Source organism: Temnothorax curvispinosus, unplaced genomic scaffold, assembly GCF_003070985.1.
Source record: "Temnothorax curvispinosus isolate PA1 unplaced genomic scaffold, ASM307098v1 QBEX01016368.1, whole genome shotgun sequence".
Classification (NCBI taxonomy): Eukaryota; Metazoa; Arthropoda; class Insecta; order Hymenoptera; family Formicidae; genus Temnothorax; species Temnothorax curvispinosus.
The window spans coordinates 78955-98323 of record NW_020226148.1 but is presented as its reverse complement, the minus strand read 5'-3'; the positions used below and the strand labels follow the sequence as shown (position 1 = coordinate 98323).

The 19369-nt window shown below is 34.0% G+C and overlaps 2 protein-coding genes across 4 annotated transcripts in view; one reads left to right on the top strand and one right to left on the bottom strand.

The window, feature by feature from the left end:
• Positions 1-4087: 4087 nt before the first annotated feature.
• LOC112466576 lies at positions 4088-6481 on the top strand. 3 transcript variants are annotated; one of them, XR_003042159.1, is made up of 3 exons: positions 4088-4332; positions 5588-5846; positions 5929-6481. XR_003042159.1 is itself a non-coding variant. In XM_025034735.1 (3 exons), exons 1-3 carry the CDS (start codon positions 4263-4265, stop codon positions 6014-6016), a joined length of 330 nt encoding a protein of 109 aa, XP_024890503.1. In that variant the 5' UTR covers positions 4088-4262; the 3' UTR covers positions 6017-6481. The 3 variants fall into 3 exon arrangements, 1 of the variants encoding a protein (XP_024890503.1); XR_003042160.1 differs by having other exon boundaries at positions 5573-5846; XM_025034735.1 differs by having other exon boundaries at positions 5675-5846.
• A 480-nt stretch (positions 6482-6961) lies between these two features.
• The window catches only part of LOC112466574 (UDP-glucuronosyltransferase 2B17-like), a 41870-nt gene continuing 29462 nt past the window's right edge, over positions 6962-19369 (bottom strand). The window contains exons 4-5 of the mRNA XM_025034732.1: positions 12787-13006; positions 6962-7405 (exon numbers count right to left, since the gene is read on the bottom strand). Coding sequence (XP_024890500.1) covers positions 7111-7405; positions 12787-13006 — 515 coding nt within the window. The 3' untranslated portion in view covers positions 6962-7110. The remainder of the gene's footprint in view (positions 7406-12786; positions 13007-19369) is intronic.

Genomic DNA, 19369 nt, shown 5'->3' with positions numbered 1-19369 from the left:
CGGCTGTGCGCTCCAGCGTGACCCGCCCGTCGACCGTCCGCCCTCGGGAGCTTCCTGCTGTCCAGCCGTAAGTTCCTCGATGCGGCACATGCTGTTACAACGTCGTGACCCTGGCCATCTGCTCCGCTCTCCCTCAACCTGTAACGCTCGCAACAGATCTTAATCCTAACCTAAATGTTCGCTCTCCGCCCGCCATCTCTGACGCCTCCCTCGGCCGAGCTCCCATCTGAGGTGAGGGACGTGACATTTGTCATGTCACACAGTCGAGTACTTATTTTTATGATCGTATACAATATTGCGCTTTTCTCTCGTTGGCTCTCTCGCCTGTTCCGGAGACTTCCTTCTTTCTCCTTAATTTATTTATCTGACATGCAGGCCGGGCCAGGCTCAAGAAGTTTGATTGCCGATCAGAGGATTCCGATGTAATTGCCTCAGCCCTTCAGTTATGTGTTGATCGTTGATCGGTTGGAGTCCCCAGAACGAAAAAGGACGAGATCGAGCGAAGCTTGCCGTAGATCGATCGGCATGCGCAGACTATAATTCTCATTTCGGGAGTAGCATTGGGTGGTAGATCAGAGCGCGCACATTCAATTCACATTATCACCTTACAATAGATATATGTGTACCTATACTACAAGATTTAAAATATAATATCCTTTCTTGAATTAATATTAAATTTGATGCTCCTAACCTTACGTAAAAATATCGCTAAATTTTATTTAATACCACTTATTTAATTCAAAGTGTGATTTAAATTAATAAATTAGTAAAATACATAAAATTGTTTTTACCCGAGAAAAAATAATTTTGACTAATTATATATGATCATACATTATTGTTTATATGATCAGATCCGAAAATTGGCCAGGTCTGACCATGCATGCTCATACAAAATCATATAGACGGTCATATCTATTCATATTTGACCATTAAAATATAAAAATATAAAATTTATTTTTCTCGTTAAACATTATTTTATTGCCGAAAATCTTTATTATGTGCAAGCTTAATTAATTAAATTTATATTGTATTTGGGAAATTTGCTGACCACCGCTGGATTTGAACCTGGAACCCCTAGGATCTTGAGTCAGTCACCTTACGTACTGTGCTACAACGTTAATTAATAAAGACGTTTCGTATTGTACTACATATGTTACACTTATTGTTAGCAGATGTACGGAAGGTGTCAGACATAGATACTATAGTTTTCTAACAATATAATTTAATTCTACAAAAATGTAACAAATAATTGGATTAAAAATTATTTTTTTCCGTAGTAGTAGATTGTTTTGTATGCCGCTGATTGATATTGGAACATGTGTTTTACCTGGGTGATGCACTCGGTTCTTCTTGGGATAGTAAAACAACTTATTAAATTGTGGTTTGATAAAAAAGGTCCTTGGAATGGTCCTAAAAAAAAGAGTAAAGATATTGATAATTTTATCACAAATATACGACCACTTCAATCATTTTGTCGATTACCAAGACCTTTAACATATTATCAATTTTATAATGCATCCGAAAATTACAATTTTTTGTTATTTTATTCTCTTATAGCTCTTATTGATCATTTGTCTAATGAATATTTTCAGCACTGGATGATGTTAGTTATAGCATTGTTTAATTTACTTCAAAATCAAATTACACAGTTTGATCTTAAACAATTAGATATTTTACTTAAATTATTTGTAAAACAATTTGAAAAACTGTACAGTGACAGAGAATTAATGTGTAATACTCATCAACTTATACATTTGACACTATGCGCCGAAAGATGGGGTCCATTATGGACGACGTCAGCTTTTCCTTCGAGAATTATATCGGATTTATTGCAAAATTTGTGCATGGTAATAAACACTTGGGTCAAGAAATTGTCAATAATCTAGTTATTGCTCAAGGAGTACTAATTTTGAAAAGTCCGTGCCATTGAACGAACGTTTTGCGCAGGGTTATTTAATAACAGACGCCGGATACTGTGGTTAAAATACGTGTAATTATAAAAGGCTGAATACAATAGGCAGTGTGTCTTTTACTCAAAAATGAACATAACGAAAGGATGCTTTGAACAGAAAGACGTTTCTATACACACTGCAACATAACATACATAGGACAGGCTAGAGTACACAGATAGTGAGAGAGAGTCTAGTACAACGGCGGTACAGCGCTGCCACCACGCAATCTTTTCCCTAGCAAGCGTTGGCGTGCCTGTGCGAACATAGAGGCGCTACAAGGCGCTAGAGCGCCATATTCAACAGAACGGGAACGTAATGCTAATAATGTAATGTACAATGGAATATGAGATCAAAAAGCTATGAGCTCTTAAATACATAACAAATATAGAATTCAATAATATTGAACGTCATTTGCTTACATACGAAGGTTTTGATATATATATATCATTTAGTCATACATGAATTCATATACAGTCAGGTATGAGTCAGGCTTGATAAGGTCTAATCATATATGAATCTGTACCTACTCATACGAATTAGAATATATTAGTTATATCAGCATAGAAATGGTCAGATCTAAATACGCACAATTATATATAGATATATATCTAGTTATATATAAATTTACATATACTCAGGTGCGAGTTCATATTAGCCAGTCATGATTAAATAGAATCATACATAGATTTAAATATAGTCATATATGAATTCATATACAGTCTGGTATGAGTCAGGCTTGATTAGGTCTAATCATATATAAATCTGTACCTACTCATACGAATTAGAATATATTATAGTCATATCAACATAGGAATGGTCAGATCTAATCATATATGGATCCATATATGTATAATCATAGAAGGAGCAAGATGTAAATATACATGATCATAAATATACCTATATATATTCATTTATGATTCTATACATAATCATATACAATTATATATGATTAGTCAAAATTATTTTTTCTCGGGTATATTCTATTATTCTTGATAAAATTTATAAATACAAATGTTTTATGATTGTTAGAGAAGTGAAAAAGGCGTGACTGAGTGACAGGCAAAAGAGGAGTTTTAGAATCAATTTAGACAGCATAAAAGCTGGCAATGATATATTTAACATACATTACGTTACATTAAGCAATCTGTAGCTTATGTGATTATGCGCGACTATAGCTATTCGCGATTGGCGCGCGTAATCAATGAAGAGTTCCGGACCGTATAGAACTACAGATGAAAAGTAAGTATTGCAAATCGTGCGACAACGACGATTTTGAGTACTACAAAATGAGTAAGAAATGCAAAAACTACGAGCGTAAATTGTACGTACAAAACTTTTTAGCGAAATGATCGTGACGTTTTTACGTCGTAATAACAGTGTATTGAAAATAATAACTGAACACTTTAATTCTAAAAGACCGGCGGCTATTTAACAATGTTTTGCAGCGATTAGCGCGTGAGATGTCTTTAACCGCGATATTTCCCAAACAATAATGCTTACCTGTTTTATTTAATGCATATAAAAAATTAATATATATTTATAACAGACGAGACAATTAATCAATATTTTATAGATAACGCAATTAAAACAATTCAACTTAAATAATAACTCATACAAGTACTAAATACTACTCTTTATAACAACACGTTGCAACTTTCATATTTATAAAGCTTGTAATTTTATTTATAGTCTTTGATTAATATTTGTCAATAAATATTTTTATCACGCTAAATATCGCATGTAAATAGTAAAACTTGATATTACGTAAATAATAATAATAACTTGTTATTAATATTTATATTAATTTTTAATCACTTCCGACGAATCAGACATATAATGCTTGCAAGAACTCACCCTTTTTAAAATTTGTTATGTTGTCTTATAAAACTTTCTTCAGGACATGAATATTTTAACAAGAAGAATTTTCTATACTACTGTTTCTCAATTTTACAAATACAAATTTGTTTGAATTGCCGCGTTGAGGTCCCTCGCCCATGAAGCATGATGCCATTTATGACAATTGTGAAGCGTCAACCGATTCGATACGATTTAGTAACAAGCGTGTGAACGTAGCGCGCGAAGCGGCGCAGCCGCATAGCGACCTAGCAATAAGCGATTTCCGGGTTCTTCTCGGAAGTACGTGCGTGCGAGAACAAGAGACGAGAAAAAAGAGAGCATTCGACATCATTCGTCCATCGTGGTCAGAAGTGTCCGAGCTATCCTGAGTTGTCTGCTGTATATTATAGCTATCCGAAATTCTGAGACCTGCCGCCGATATCTGCAGTGGGTGTACGAAGGTGTGATGATTTCATGACGAGGCCAGAATTATTGAAAAGGACGACCACGGAGATAGCCCGGGAAAAAATATTCATATCTGACGGTATATGAACATATATAAATGAGATATGAACATATATGAACATATATAAATGAGATATGAACAGATATAAGTTTTATATGCCCATATCTAAAGCATATATAATCATATATGGTTATATATCGCCATATATGATCAGATCGTACATTATACATGACACAAGATCTGATCATATAAGTTCATATATGGTCAGACATATTATTATGTGTAGCCAGATATGACACTATACATAATCGTATCTATACATAATCGTATCTGGCCTTACATGGTCGTATATAAAGAATGTTCGGCTATGTATTATCAGATATAATTATGTATGGCCATACATAACTGTATCGGCACTGTATATGATCATATATGACAAGACGCGATGCTGTATATGATTGTATATGTTCGTATACGGCCGGAAATGATATGAAACATGATCAGATCTGTCTATATACGACCAGATTGGGATATAATGATATAAAATGTCCGGGAAAAATATTCATATGTGACAGTATATGAACATATATAAATGAGATATGAACAGATATAAGTTTTACATGCCCATGTATAGAGCATATATAATCATATATGGTTATCTATCGCTATATATGATCACATCGTACATTATACATGACACAAGATCTGATCATATATGGCGATAGATAACCATATATGATTATATATGCTCTATACATGGGCATGTAAAACTTATATCTGTTCATATCTCATTTATATATGTTCATATACTGTCAGATATGAATATTTTTCCCGGACTTTTATATCCGCGAACAAAATGTCCAGGAAAAATATTCATATTTGACAGTATATGAACATGTATAAATGAGATATGAACAGATATAAGTTTTACATACCCATATATAGAGCATATATAATCATGTATGAACCTATATAGTCATATAATATTATATATGATCAGATCAGATATTGCATCTCAAAGTATTCAATAGATGGCATTCGATGGGATCTGTTTCTCGTATTTAAAATTTGACAAACAGTGTTATAAGAACGGTATTAAAAGACACGACACTGTCTCGCACTATAGAGCGGCACAATTTTTGTATTAGTTGTATCGTGGAGTCTACTTTTATAATAAAGTTGCACTCTTAAAAAATAACTTTTGAAAATATATAACAATTTTCTGAAACTTACTTAAACATATATGTTTATACCTGATAAATATATAGTTCGTACCTGATCATACCTGATCAGATATTAACATATACAATAATACCAGATCATATATCCTCAGATCTGGCCAATTTCCATATCTGACCATATATGGCCATTCATATATGATCATATATGATCAGATATGAATATTTTTTCCCGGGAGAAGGAAGGACGAAATTCATGAGAAGGACGGACGTCGCCATTTTCGGGGATTCGCCCATTACATGTCTTGATACGGAAGGAGGTTTTATCCGTGATCGCTTGCTGGGCTTTCACTATTCCGCCAGTCTCCCAAAAGCGGGAGAACTATTTCACGCATGTGAAAGAATGGCTATAAGGTAACTCTTGATGTTCTGGGCAACAATCATGGAGCAAACTAAGGGTACTACTTTTGTAGATATATGCGCTCTCTGATTGCAGAACATTCAGGAGATTTCCTTTTTTACATGGGATGCTGAAATGTACAGTCGCCTCGCTGTTGATTGCTGGGCATCATCCCACGATATAATCCTGTGCTTTAACTACCGGGATTATTTCCTTTGAGTGCTCAAAGTAAAACGTCGCTAATATCGGTTGCAACCACGCGTAACTTTTACCTAAAGTCTTACACGTCTTTTATGTTGTCGTGTATGAATAATTATACGGATAATTAGTCTCTCGTAAAATGTATTCGCTCCTTATTACGACAATTGATCAAATTGCTAATGATAAAACATTGTAAATATCTCTTACATATACTTAGTTTCGAATTACTTGCGTTACGATTCTGGATATATTTTCTGTATTATGAAGTTTACATAAACATAAAGTATCTCGTATTCAATTCTCGTGAATTAGATATGAGTTTATATTTCTTTGCCATATTTACTACATGTATATGTTTAAATGAATTTTCACTACATTTACGTATTGTTTAACAGCCATTGTGGCATTTGCTCATTTATATTACAAAATAAATAGAACGTTTAAAATACTTCGTAGACATTCGAATTGCCGTGTCTCTTTCTTGGACCTCGTGCTGATTACGACTTATTCAAGACGTGTACAAAATTAAATGATCAAGAATAATTTGTAATTTATAAAGTTTTTATTTAAACTATATTATATTTTACTTGGACAAAAAAAGTGCTCACTTCCAGGAATCATTAAAAACAAAATAATCAGTTGTGTATCAATATTTGGTTGCTTCTCCTTTCATCTTCAACTCATAGTTATTTTCTTTGCGAGAGTATACCTCGTTTCATATCAATGATTACACGTAACCGTTTGAGCAAACGGACGTATGTCTTCTTACATTCAAGTTAAGAGAATTCTAAAAAATATTTATATTTACGTAAATGTTGGAATAAAAATTTTGCTAACAATAATGTGTTATTTTATTTATCGTCAAAGAGAAGCTTTTATACATCAAAAATATTTTATTAAATGTTTTTTATTTTACCACAATCTTGATTTATTTTACAATTTAGTGTAACATATTTTATTATTAATTACAATATCAATTAATACAAAATTTTCTATATTTACGGTAATTTCACTTCTTTACATTAACATTATATGCAGCAACTGCACGCAAAGCCTGTTAATAATTTTTAATACGACTTACGCTTGTTTACTCTTGCGTAAATTAGATGCAGTGTACATATAATTATAATAAAAATTAATTAATAGCTTTATTACAAAAAATATACTTAACAATATTATGAAGAAACTAAGAAACAAAATTGCGTAGACATCAATCAGATTTTGTTCCACCCAGCTCTGAGATCTCAGCGGTGTTACTAAAGTTCCATTTGGATGGCGAACGGTGTATTCAACACTCCAAACAGCTAAATCTAATGGCGGTATTGGCCGATCCCGAAACTCACTGGATAATTGCTTCATGTTTCTTGTATAACTGTACAAACAAATGTTTTATTATTAATGATGTAATACAAAAATTTTATTTTAATTAAAGACCGCATCTTCATTAAAAAGACAAATAGGACAAGACATAAACAGAAAAGAAAAAATTTATAATCTATTAATTTATAAGCAACTGTTTCTAAAAGAATTAATAAATCGATTATACTAATTAAACATTATTAGGACTTGGTTAGAGGAGCGAGTGTGGTGTGTACGTATGGGTGAAATAAGAAGCCTAACAGGCGTTAAAGAGTTAAATAGGTAGAAAGAATAATAGAGAATCAAGATAGGATAATAAAGGAAGTTGGAAGCCCATTAATATCGTAGTAAAAGTGCGTTAAAGGCAAAGTGGAGAGCGAGAGGTTAGGGAGCGAAAAGGGGGGAGAGCTGCGTTTGCGTTCTAAAAAGAAGCGTTTGCGTTGCGTGGATATAGTATAGGTGGCGACATTGAGCGCGCTCAGCGAATCAAACTGCTCAGTAATAGTCGAGCGCGATTGGTTCTTACTTTAAGAACCAACTAATCATCAACGCGGAGTGTGTAGCGGTGGCGTGCGCTGAGCGAGCCCATTGGCGGAATAGATTAGGCATAAAGATGGACGAGGGCAAGTTGATAACAGATATGAATGTGAGTACAGATACAATTTTAGATAAGTCAGGAAAGGAAAAAACGAATAAAGAAACTTTTGCTGTACCAAAAGAGGAGAAAAGAGGAAGAGGAAGCCTTTCAAAGGAAGAACTGAGAATGAGGGAAAGAAAGAGCGAGTTCGACCATCAGCATACTAGATTTTGTGAGAAGCGAAAATAGTATGGCATGTGAAATAGAGAAGGCTAAGGGGAAAAGAGAGGAACAAGAACATAGTGCGAATGACATTTTCAAGAGAGATAACAAGAAGGTAAGAACGCCTCCAGGTTTAGATAAGCGAATGGCTGGAACCGGACCCGAAAGAGAGAAGAGAGAAGAGGACGGAGATACGACGGTATTGCAGAAGAATGAAGCAGACGGCTCATTGATGGCAATCTTGAGAGAGATAAATGCTGAGTTGAAGGATATGAAGGTGGAGATGAAAGGGATGAAAGAAAGAATGAGCAAATTAGAGGATGGTTGGACCATAAGAGAAAAAAGGTTGGAGGACAGAATGGATAAGTTAGAGGCTAGTCTGCGGAAGATGGAACAAACAAGGGAAGGCATAGTTGTGGATGAAAAGAGTGGCAAAATTAAAGAGATTGTAGGAAAGGTGACAGTTAGTAAAGAAGAGCGAAAGAAGCATAAGAGATAAGAGGGAAAAAAGAAACAAAATTAGAGGATTGCAAAAGGAGGACAGTAGATGTATAAGGGAAACAGCAGAGACATTTTTGGAGGAGTTTGGAGTCAAGGAGAGGGTGAAAAAAATGCAAACATCAGGTAAGTTAGGAAAGGAAGTAATTGTTGTGGAAATGGACAGCTGGGATTCAAAGGAAATTGTAATGAAATTAAAGAGTAAGCTAGGAAGCAGGAAAATTTTCATCGATCACGATCTGTCGTACGAGGAAAGAGAGGTACAAAGAAAGATAAAAAACCGCGCGTGGAAAGAAAAGATGGATGGAAAACGGGTAAAAATAGGATACAAGAAATTAGAAATACAAGGAAGGAAGTATGTGTGGAGTGAGGAGGAAAACACGCTCATTGAAGGGAAAAATTTCTGAAGGACAGCCAATTAAAGGATGAGTCGAGGAATACGGTTGAAGATGAAGAGGGTAAGAAGGACAATGGAAGACTGGAGAGAGATAATAACAGAAAAAGAAGGGTTTTATTCTGGAATGTAGCGGGTCTAGAGAGACAGAACAAGGATTTTTGGAACTATATAATAAGAAATTATTTTGTAGGATTATGCGAGACGTGGCTACAGAAGAAAGGATGGGATAGGATTAAGGACAAATTACCAGGTTCTCACGAGTGGGTGAACATATTGGATTAGGAGTTACGATGAAGTAAAGACTGCAATGTTATCAGATGGCGTAGTTCATACATGGCTTTCAGGAGAAGGTACAATGCTGAATATTTTCACAATTTATAATAAAGGTCTGGTGAATGATTTAGAGACAATATTTAAGAAAATTACGGAAAGGCATGAGCGTGAAGGAATAATTATAGGAGGCGATTTAATATAAGGATAGGGGAGGTTTAGAAGGGATAGATTGGCAGACTATGATGTGGAAAGGAAAAGTAAGGATAAAGTTGTATGTAATGGAGGTAGGCAGTTTACGGATATGATGGATGAAAGAGGCTGGTATATACTAAACGGTAGAACAATGAGTGACTGGGAAGGCGAATTTACTTATGTAGGTGTGAGAGGGAGTTCGGTAATCGACTATATTATTGTAAACAAATACATTCATGACAAAGTTTTAGAATTTAAGGTAAACGACAGGGTGGACTCGGATCACTTACCTCTGGCTATGGAGTTGGAGGGGATCGGAAGACAAGTTGCAGAAGGAGGAGAAAAAGAGGACGAGGAACGAAACATCGTGAGGAAATAATAAATTGGGACAAGGAAGCGAGGAGACTATATAACGAAAGGACGACGGAGCTAGGGTGTGTAAAGTGGCAAAAGTCATGGTCGGTAAAAGAGAAATGGAGAAGAATAAAAAAGGTCATACATAGTGCACTAATTTTTAAGGAGGTTAAAAAGTCAAAGAGGAAAGAAATAGGTCATAAGGATTGGTGGAACAGAAGCTGCACGAGGAAAAAAAGGGAGGTTAAAAGGAAGTATAGGAAATAGAAGAAGGGGAGAGGCAGAAGAGAAGACTTATAGAAGGAAGGAGAGGCTTTAAGGAGTTGCTAGAGAAGAGAAGGAAAGACAAAAGAGCTGAAGAAGAGGAGGAGTTGAGAAACTTGAAGAATGAAAAAGAGATTTGGAGGTTTATAAACAGGCGAAGAAAGAAGAAGGAGCGGACGGAGAACAATATTCAAGGAGAAGAGTGGAGAAAGCATTTTATGAAGTTATTGAGAGGCACGGAGAAGGTGTTAACAATGAAGGAGAATGGAACTGAGAGAAAGGTAGGTGAAAAAGAGGACGGTACAACTGTTGTGGAAATACGAGGTGAGAAACACGAAAGGAATGAGCAAAACGAGGAGAAAGAGTTAGAAGAAGGGGAAATAGCGGATGCAGTAAAGAGGATGAAATTAGGTAAAGCAGCTAGAATAGACGGAATTCCGATGGAGGCTTAGAGGTTTTGTGGTTCAGCGGTGAGGAGTTGTCTGGTACTTAATAAAGCAGATATGGAAGGAAGAAACTATTTCATCGGAGTGGAAAATGAGCATAGTGGTACCGCTGTACAAGAGGAGATAAAGAGAAGGCAGAAAACTACAGAGAAATTTCACGGCTGTGCTCAGCATATAAGGTGTATGCCGAAATTCTGAGGAATATAGATTGGAGAAAGTTATAAAAGCTAAAGGAATGCTACCTGAAAGTCAGGCGGGCTTCAGGAAGGGAAGATCTACTATGGACAACATCTTTATCCTGAACCACATTGTACAGAGGGAGAAAGGAAAGAAACGTGGAGCTGACAAGGTGTATGCTCTTTTTATGGATCTGAAAGCGGCTTTCGACAATGTAGATAAGAGAAAATTATGGGAGGTACTGGAACAAAAAAGCGATGGCAGCAGCTTGTTAAACAGGATTAAAGGGCTATACAAAGAAACGGAGACATCAGTCAGGACAAGCAGGGAGATTACGAGAAACTTCATCACGAAGAAAGGTGTGAGGCAAGGGTGTGTTCTGAGTCCAGACCTGTTCAGTCTTTATATTGCGGATTTGGACGAAGCGTTAGAAAAGCAAAATATAGGCGGAATTGTATTGGGCATGTATAGGGTATGGTCGTTAGCTTACGCCGACGACATGGTTTTACTGGCTAAGAATAAAGAGGCACTGAATGATATAATGGATACACTGAAAAGATTTATGAAGGATAGAAAGTTAGATCTAAATACAGAAAAAACAAAGGTTATGATTTTTAATAGTGGTGGTAAGTTAGGTAGAAGAAATTGGAAGTGGGGTAAGGAAAGAATAGAGGAGGTGAAAACCTTTAAGTATCTGGGGTTTACGTTTAACAGGAAAGGAAATTACACGGATCATATTAAAGAAATAGCCAGAAAAAAAAGATTAGCAGCAAATAAGGTATGGGGTCTCGGTGAAAGGATATGTAAAGATAATTTCAAGAGGAAACAGACATTATTTAATTATTTAGTTAGAAGTGTTATGGAATATGGGGTGAAAGTATGGGGGTGGGTGGAGAAAAGTGAATTAGAAAAGATCTGGCTGGACTACATCAGATGGATTTTTAGAATAGAATTTTGTACGCCGCGGTATATAATCTCGAAAGAGTTGGGCATAAAGAAATTAAAAATTGAATGGGGATTAAGAGCCATGAGGTATGAAAAGAGGAGTAGAGAAAGTAGTAAGAATAGGCTAATGGCTGCATGTGGGGAGGAAAAAGATAAAGTGGAGTATAATTCGGGGAGTGGTAAGAAAGATCTATTCAGTAGCGAAAGGGAAGGTTATTTTAATAATTTGGGGTGGGGTCTTGAAGCAATAAGAACTGCAAGAGAGGAGGATATCGACATGTTCAGGGTAATAAGAGAAAGAGAACAGGATATACAAGAACAAACTATTGACAGTAAGGTTAGAAATGCGCGGTACAATAAAAGATATAAGAAGCTGGGTATAGCGTGTGATAAACCTAGATATTTATCAAATGTAAATATGGACAAGTCAATGTCGGGTGATGGTATAAGAGCGTTGATAACATTGAGGTGCGGTAATACGGAGAAAGCAAATAAATATTGGTTGGAGGAGGATGTAAGAAGTTGTGGATTTTGTAAGTTGGGTAGGGATAATTTGGAACATTACATACCCTGCGTTCCGTAACGCGCATATGCGCGCATTTATCTATAGTATACGTAACGTTTATTATAGAAGATACGCGCATATGCGCGTTACGGAACGTGGCCATAGGTGAATGTACGGTGATTGGCGACTGGTTTGTAAATTTAGGTAAGAGCTATAAAGAAAAATTAGATACACTTTGTAACGATGAGTTAGGAATAGAAAAAGGGAGGATACTAAAAAGGCTTTGGAAAGAGAAAGAAAGGAAGTGGAAACAGGTTAGAACATAAGCGAAGAAATTATAATAGCCGAGGTTTGTAGTTTATATGGTATGGATGGATGAGTGTTTAAGGTCTATTTGTAAACCAAGTTCCTTTTTTTGGCTTTGAGCTTAAAAATATACATATATCTACTAATTATACATTAGAGTTCAATTATTATTTGAAATGTAAGTATATTGCTAAACTGTTTAAATAGTAATAATTAAAACATAATCGAAATATGATACCTTTCGTTGTAAAGTACTTCTTCAACTGCGTGCAATATGGACTGCGCGGACAAAGTTTTAATATTCAAGTGTATGCCAACACCTTTAGCTACTAATATTCTTGCATTGGGTCTTTGATCCGTAAAGAAAGGCATTACGATCACTGGTATACCTTTCCAAATGGCTTCCTGCGTACTGAGAAGACCACCATGCGTCCAGATTGCTTTTACATTTTTATGAGCTAAACACATAAAGGCATATTATAATAAAATATGCAAATTAGAAGCTTGCACTTTGCTTCCTCATTATTACAGATTGCTACCATTTCTCCTACTTTATTTCGTTCACAAAGCTCCTCTTATGAGGAAGCTTGTATTTTATTCGTTGCATAATTATTAGTATTTATTAATTTGGCTTCCTCATAGAGGAAGCTTTATGAGCGAAATAAAATAGGAGAAATGGTAGCGATCTGTAATGATGAGAAAACAAAGTGCAAGTTTTTAATTTGCACATTATTTTTCATTTTAAATGTAACCTTTTTATGAATTAAAAAAGGGTCAGCTTAGTAGCACAAGTGGGGTTTTACAATTAACGCAATATCAAATCATTATTGACTTTGGGAGTTTAGGCTATACATGGTCCATATATGGACTTTCGCATATGAACCTGATCGCGTATAAAGCTGGATCTAATCAACCAAATCTTAAAAAATAATAATAGCAATAATAATAATAATAAACTTTATTAACGAGTAATAAACCTTTTAACGTACAAAAGAAAAAAAAACAAAAACAATAAAATTACACAACATAGTATGAAGAGCATTTAAGTTACGAGAGTAGACGAGAAAGCTTTCGGTTAAAAATTGATGCAGAGCCACCAAAAGAGTCAACTCTATTGGAGAAATTACTTGCAGATGTTATCAGTCTATTTACACAAGAATTTGCGCTATACAAAGTACTGTGATACCCAATGTCACCGACGAGATACTATTAAAGACCGACAACCCTGGGTAAATTTTCGTGACTGCCCGGGGGCCCGGTGGTAATTGAAGAATACTGACATTATCGACTGTTTTGGCTATTCAATTATTCCAAAAGAAGGAGTTTTACCTTATATAATCACTGTTTTATCATCAGAAATGTACAAATCTTTCATCATCGACGAGATGGTAATAGCTAAAAGTGTATGAAAGATAAAACAGAAATTAGCATATGAGTTGCCATAAATAAGAAAATATTTTATAATTTTTTCAATATTTGTATTTTTTTATTAATATTTTATAATTTGTTCAATATTTGCGTATATATATATAGAACAAATTATAAAATAGTATATTGTAAAGTATTTTTATATAATTGTCAATTAAATAAAAAAATATTGAAAAAATTATAAAATATTTTCTTATTTATGGTAACACTAATTTTCCGCAAATTAAAATAGAAAACGCTAAAAGTTATTACTTAGTAACATTATTATAATGTTATTTATTTTTAATCACTAGTAACTTTATAAGTTAAACAGCTTCAAGTATCAGATTCCCGATTGCGAATGTATCTTTATTAATTCTTAACGCCGGCTCATATCACAGTCACAGTACACTTGATGCGCGAGTCTTTATGTCGCTTCTCCGAAGTACCGCGTATAAGAATATTTTATGAATCATTAACAAACAAAGATAAACGAGTGTTTTTATGAATATATATAGAATAGAATCATTTATTTACTTCAGTTTACAATGCCAAGAAGGAAACAATTGCTTTTATGAAACATATGTATATCAATTGCTAATTTAATAAATTATTGTATTTTATTATTTTATTATGGCACAAGGTATTGCAAGGCAAACAGTGATTGCCACTTTTTCCATAAGATTCGATATATACATTATGTATGTATGTATGTACGTATATGTATATGTAGTTTTAACAACTATTTAAAACTTACCAATAAATCCTATCACGCAGATATATTGTATATCATATATTTGTCAGATATGCACATCATATATTTATGCGATTAATATTTAAGTGTATCATCACTCTAAGTACTAGTTCTTCTCCGATTACAGAAATTAAGCAATATGTAAGATATGTTTACCATTTGGACGGATGTTCACTTGGAAAAACTATACATATATGTAACATTTACAAAAAAAAAGAAGATTTCGTTACTCTTTCCTCGCTACACTTATGCTTCTTTCATATATTTCGCCAATGCTTGCTGTATGCTTTTATTTTTATCAGGATTACAATAATGTCATTAATGGTTTTACGTCACTACGGATTATATAATTATGACAAAATATATACGTCATTTTTATTTAAATCTACTTGAATATATTATATGTTTCTTGCAAAAGGTATATTATTTATAAATTTCGTAATTTTGCATCGGATTTTTCCACTAGGCTAGATCATCTCACAATCGCTATTTATTAAGCATGTTAATTATTAATTATTCTCTATCTTTCACAGGCAGACAGTAAAATTGGCCATTCAATACATTTTTTCTTATACTTCTTATAAATGCAAGTACTATAGTATAAGTCTTCTATTTCAGAAATAGTCAATATTTTTTTCGTGCTTTAAAATATTAAAAAGCTTACTTCATTTAAATAAATATATATGTCTATGACCCGCGTGTCTCATTATTGTATAATATGCGTAAAAATACAGACAAGGCATACAATTCACGGATATAGTACTTAAGAAGTAAATTAATATTTAAATTAAATTTTACATTTCAGCATCTTAAAGCTTATTAAATTCCCTTCAAAATGACCTACTTTATTTTTCAATTCTGCCCTTAGACTTCCGGCAATCACACAAAATAGATATGGTATCTCATAATCGGGTACTTTCTTATAATAAATATAACAAACATGTTACAATAAATCGTAAATCTCAACTATTACCATGGAAATCTCACATTAATACAAATTGATAGAAAATTTCATTAGCTGTACATGTCTTTATGAAACTAATGTGACTTGATGACATTTTCAATCAACAATTTTGTCGTCTGTATATAATTTAAAAAAAAAAGGCAAGTTTTTTATTATAATAAAAATCACCCTCTTATTATAAAGGAATTACAATATATAGGTAATTGTAATAATTAAAAGCTAAAATTGTTTTAGGCGTGAGAAAACTACAAAATCGTCCAAACATTACTGCGAGATACTCAGATTAATTTAATACAACAAAAATTGATTTTAATTAAAGTAATTTAAATCGACCGTGACTGGCAATTATAACGTCTTTTCGATATGAACATTGAAAAACTGTGTGCCAACTTGGTTTGTCGGATTCACACAGCACTTTTTCGGATCAATCATCGAGACATTATTAATTTTGACCATGGGTTTTGATCAGTTGATGTAATTTCTAAATTAAATAATTTTTAAATTTTATTGCGAAAAATATTACCCCAGCCAGGGTTTGAACCTGGAACCTCCCGTATACTGTGCGGCCAAAAATTGATTTTCTTATATTGTAATTATTTTTAATATGTAGTTGTGCTGTAATTATATATATATATATATATATATACATATATATATATATATACTAGCTGGTTACCCGGGCTTCGCCCCGGAGGACATATGTAATAAGACACGCAAATAGTCTCTCTCTTTCTCTCTCTCTCTCTCTCTCTCTCTCTCTCTCTCTCTCTCTCTCTGAATGTCCGACTTTTAAGAAAGTATTGGAGGAAGAGAAAAAAAGAGGACGAAATTCAACATCAGATTATGAAGAGGGTGAATCCTGTGATTCTAGCGTTATCCGAGACTAGATTGACTGTAGAAATTGAGGATAGTGAGGTCAATGTACCGGGGTATAGTATAGTTAGATGTGATGCTGAAAATAGAAACACAGGAGGAGTACTGCTATATGTTAGGGATGATATTAAATTTAAAATAGTTGATAAGAAAAAGATAGTGTCAAATTGTTGGTGCGTGGTGGTAGAAATAAGAGAGAATTTGTATAAAGGTATGATAGCAGTAGTGTATCATTCGCCGAGTGCGTCAAATGGCGATTTCGTGAGATTTTTGGAAGATACGGTTGAAGATTTAATAATAAAGTATGACTGTATAGTGATAGGGGACTTTAATATAGATGTAATGGTAGATTCATTTTACACAAAGAAATTATTAACGGTAATGCAAAACCTAGGGATGAGGCAATACGTTGATAGTCCAACGAGAGTTACAAAAGATAGTCGAACGATGATAGATTTAATTTTTTCGAATAAAGAAATAAAGGTACAAGTGAATGAGAAACCTAAAATCACGGACCATACATGGCTAAAAGTAGAATTTAATATAAATGAAAATAGAAATAAATATAAAGAATTTAGAGGCAGGGACTATAGTAAATTTAATGTAGATGAATTTCTTAGAATAATAGAAGAAAGAACTGAGCAAGGTCAAGGGCTAGATATAAGCATAAGGGCGGAGAGATTTGTCAATAGTATAGTAAGTGTATTGGATACTGTAGCACCTAAGAAAAAGTTTAAGATTCCGAAAATATGGGAAAGGAAAATGTGGTATTCAGATGAAATTAGAATGGCAGCAGATAGAAGGGATGAGGCTCACAGTAGAGCAATAAACTCAGGTAAAGAACAGGACTGGGAATTTTTCAGAAATGAAAGAAATGCAGTAGTTAAACTTATCAGGGCAAAAAAAAAAGAATACTATGAGAATATGATAGATAATAATAGGAGTGATCCTACAAAAATGTGGAAAACTTTAAAAGAATTAATTAAAGGTGAGCAAAGGGGTTCAGAGAACATCGATAATGTAGATTTTGAAATATTAGAAGACATAGAAGAATGCAATATAGCTGATAAATTTAATATATATTATGTAAAAAGTATTAGCAACATTGTGCAATCTATTAGTAATAAGGGGATAGAAGGCACGGGTAGGAGACCTATTTATGTAATTGAGAATAAGGGAATTATGGAAAATTTTGAGCCAATTAGTGCAAGTGATTTGGAACAAATTGTTAGGGAACTACCACGAAAGAACGGAACAGAGGAAGGGATAAGTAGTGATATACTGAAAATGGTGCTACATGTGATAAAAGATGAGTTTGTAGGAGTAATAAATGATTCGCTTAGGACAGGTAAATTTCCAGAAGGATGGAAAACATCCACGATAATACCGATACCAAAGGTAAACAAACCAAAAAAAGCGAGCGAGTATAGACCGATTAATATGTTACCGATATATGAAAAAGTATTAGAGTTAGTTGTAAAAAAACAGTTGGAAAAATTTCTAGATGACAATGAAATAATAACCGAATACCAATCGGGATTTAGGAAACAGCAGTCGTGTGAGACAGCAATTCAAAGTTTTATCGAAGAATGGAAGTTGATAATTGAGGAGAAAAAAATGGTGGGGGTGTTATTCCTGGATCTCAGGAGAGCGTTTGAGACAATAGATAGGGTAAGATTAGTGGAAAAATTATATCAGTATGGAATAAGAGGAGTGGTACTGGAATGGATAAGATCGTATTTAAGTAATAGAAAGCAGCAAGTTAGATTCAATGATATGTGTTCTAAAATAATTGAGACAGTATATGGCGTGCCACAGGGATCAGTATTAGGACCTCTATTGTTTATTTTGTATATAAATGATATAGTTAAAGTCTGTCCGGAGGGAAGTATATTTAGATTATTTGCAGATGACACGACCGCAAGTGTAACAGGAGAAAGTTGTGAGGAAATAGAAATAAAACTAAATATGGTGCTCGGTATACTTGAAGAATGGATGAATGTGAATATGTTAAAAATGAATGCAGATAAGACCAAATATATGATAGTTAGAAGTATAAGGAAAGAAATAAAAACAGACATAATAGTAAAAAGTTTGAATGTAACTATAATTGAGCTGGGTGTAATGATCGATAGTAAACTCCGTTGGGAGAATCACTGTGATTATATGTTAAAGAAAATAGGGAAAAAAGTGAGTTTTTGAACAGAATAGGAAATGATATATTGGCGTACACTCGATGTACTGTGTATAAGTCTATCATAGCACCTCACTTTGAGTATTGTGCAACGTTATTAATTGGTATGGGTCACACATTACTGAATAGGCTACAAGTTGCGCAAAATCGAGCTATGAGGGTTATACTTCAATGTGATCGACGTACCAAGGTAGACCTGATGCTGCAAGCACTCCAGTTTATGAATATAAAACAGAGATTATTATATAATGTATGTATTTTTATTTTTAAAATAATAAGAGGAATAATGCCTAGACAATTAGGTAACAAAATAGAAATAGTAGGTGATGTGAGTAACAGACAAACAAGACAAGCTGAGAATATTGTGGTGCGGTTTCGTAGAACGAGGGGCGGACAAAAGAGTCTATTCTATGAAGGTCTAAATATGTATAACGCCCTACCATTTGATATAAGGCAATGCGAGAGGATCGAACAATTTAAGCGAAAGTTAAAAGTATATATTATACCTCATGTAGAGGAATTATTGTAAGATTATGTGTTGTAAAAAATAGCCGAGAAGGCTAATAAAGATGAATTCATTCATTCTCTCTCTCTCTCTCTCTCTCTCTCTCTCTCTCTCTCTCTCTCTC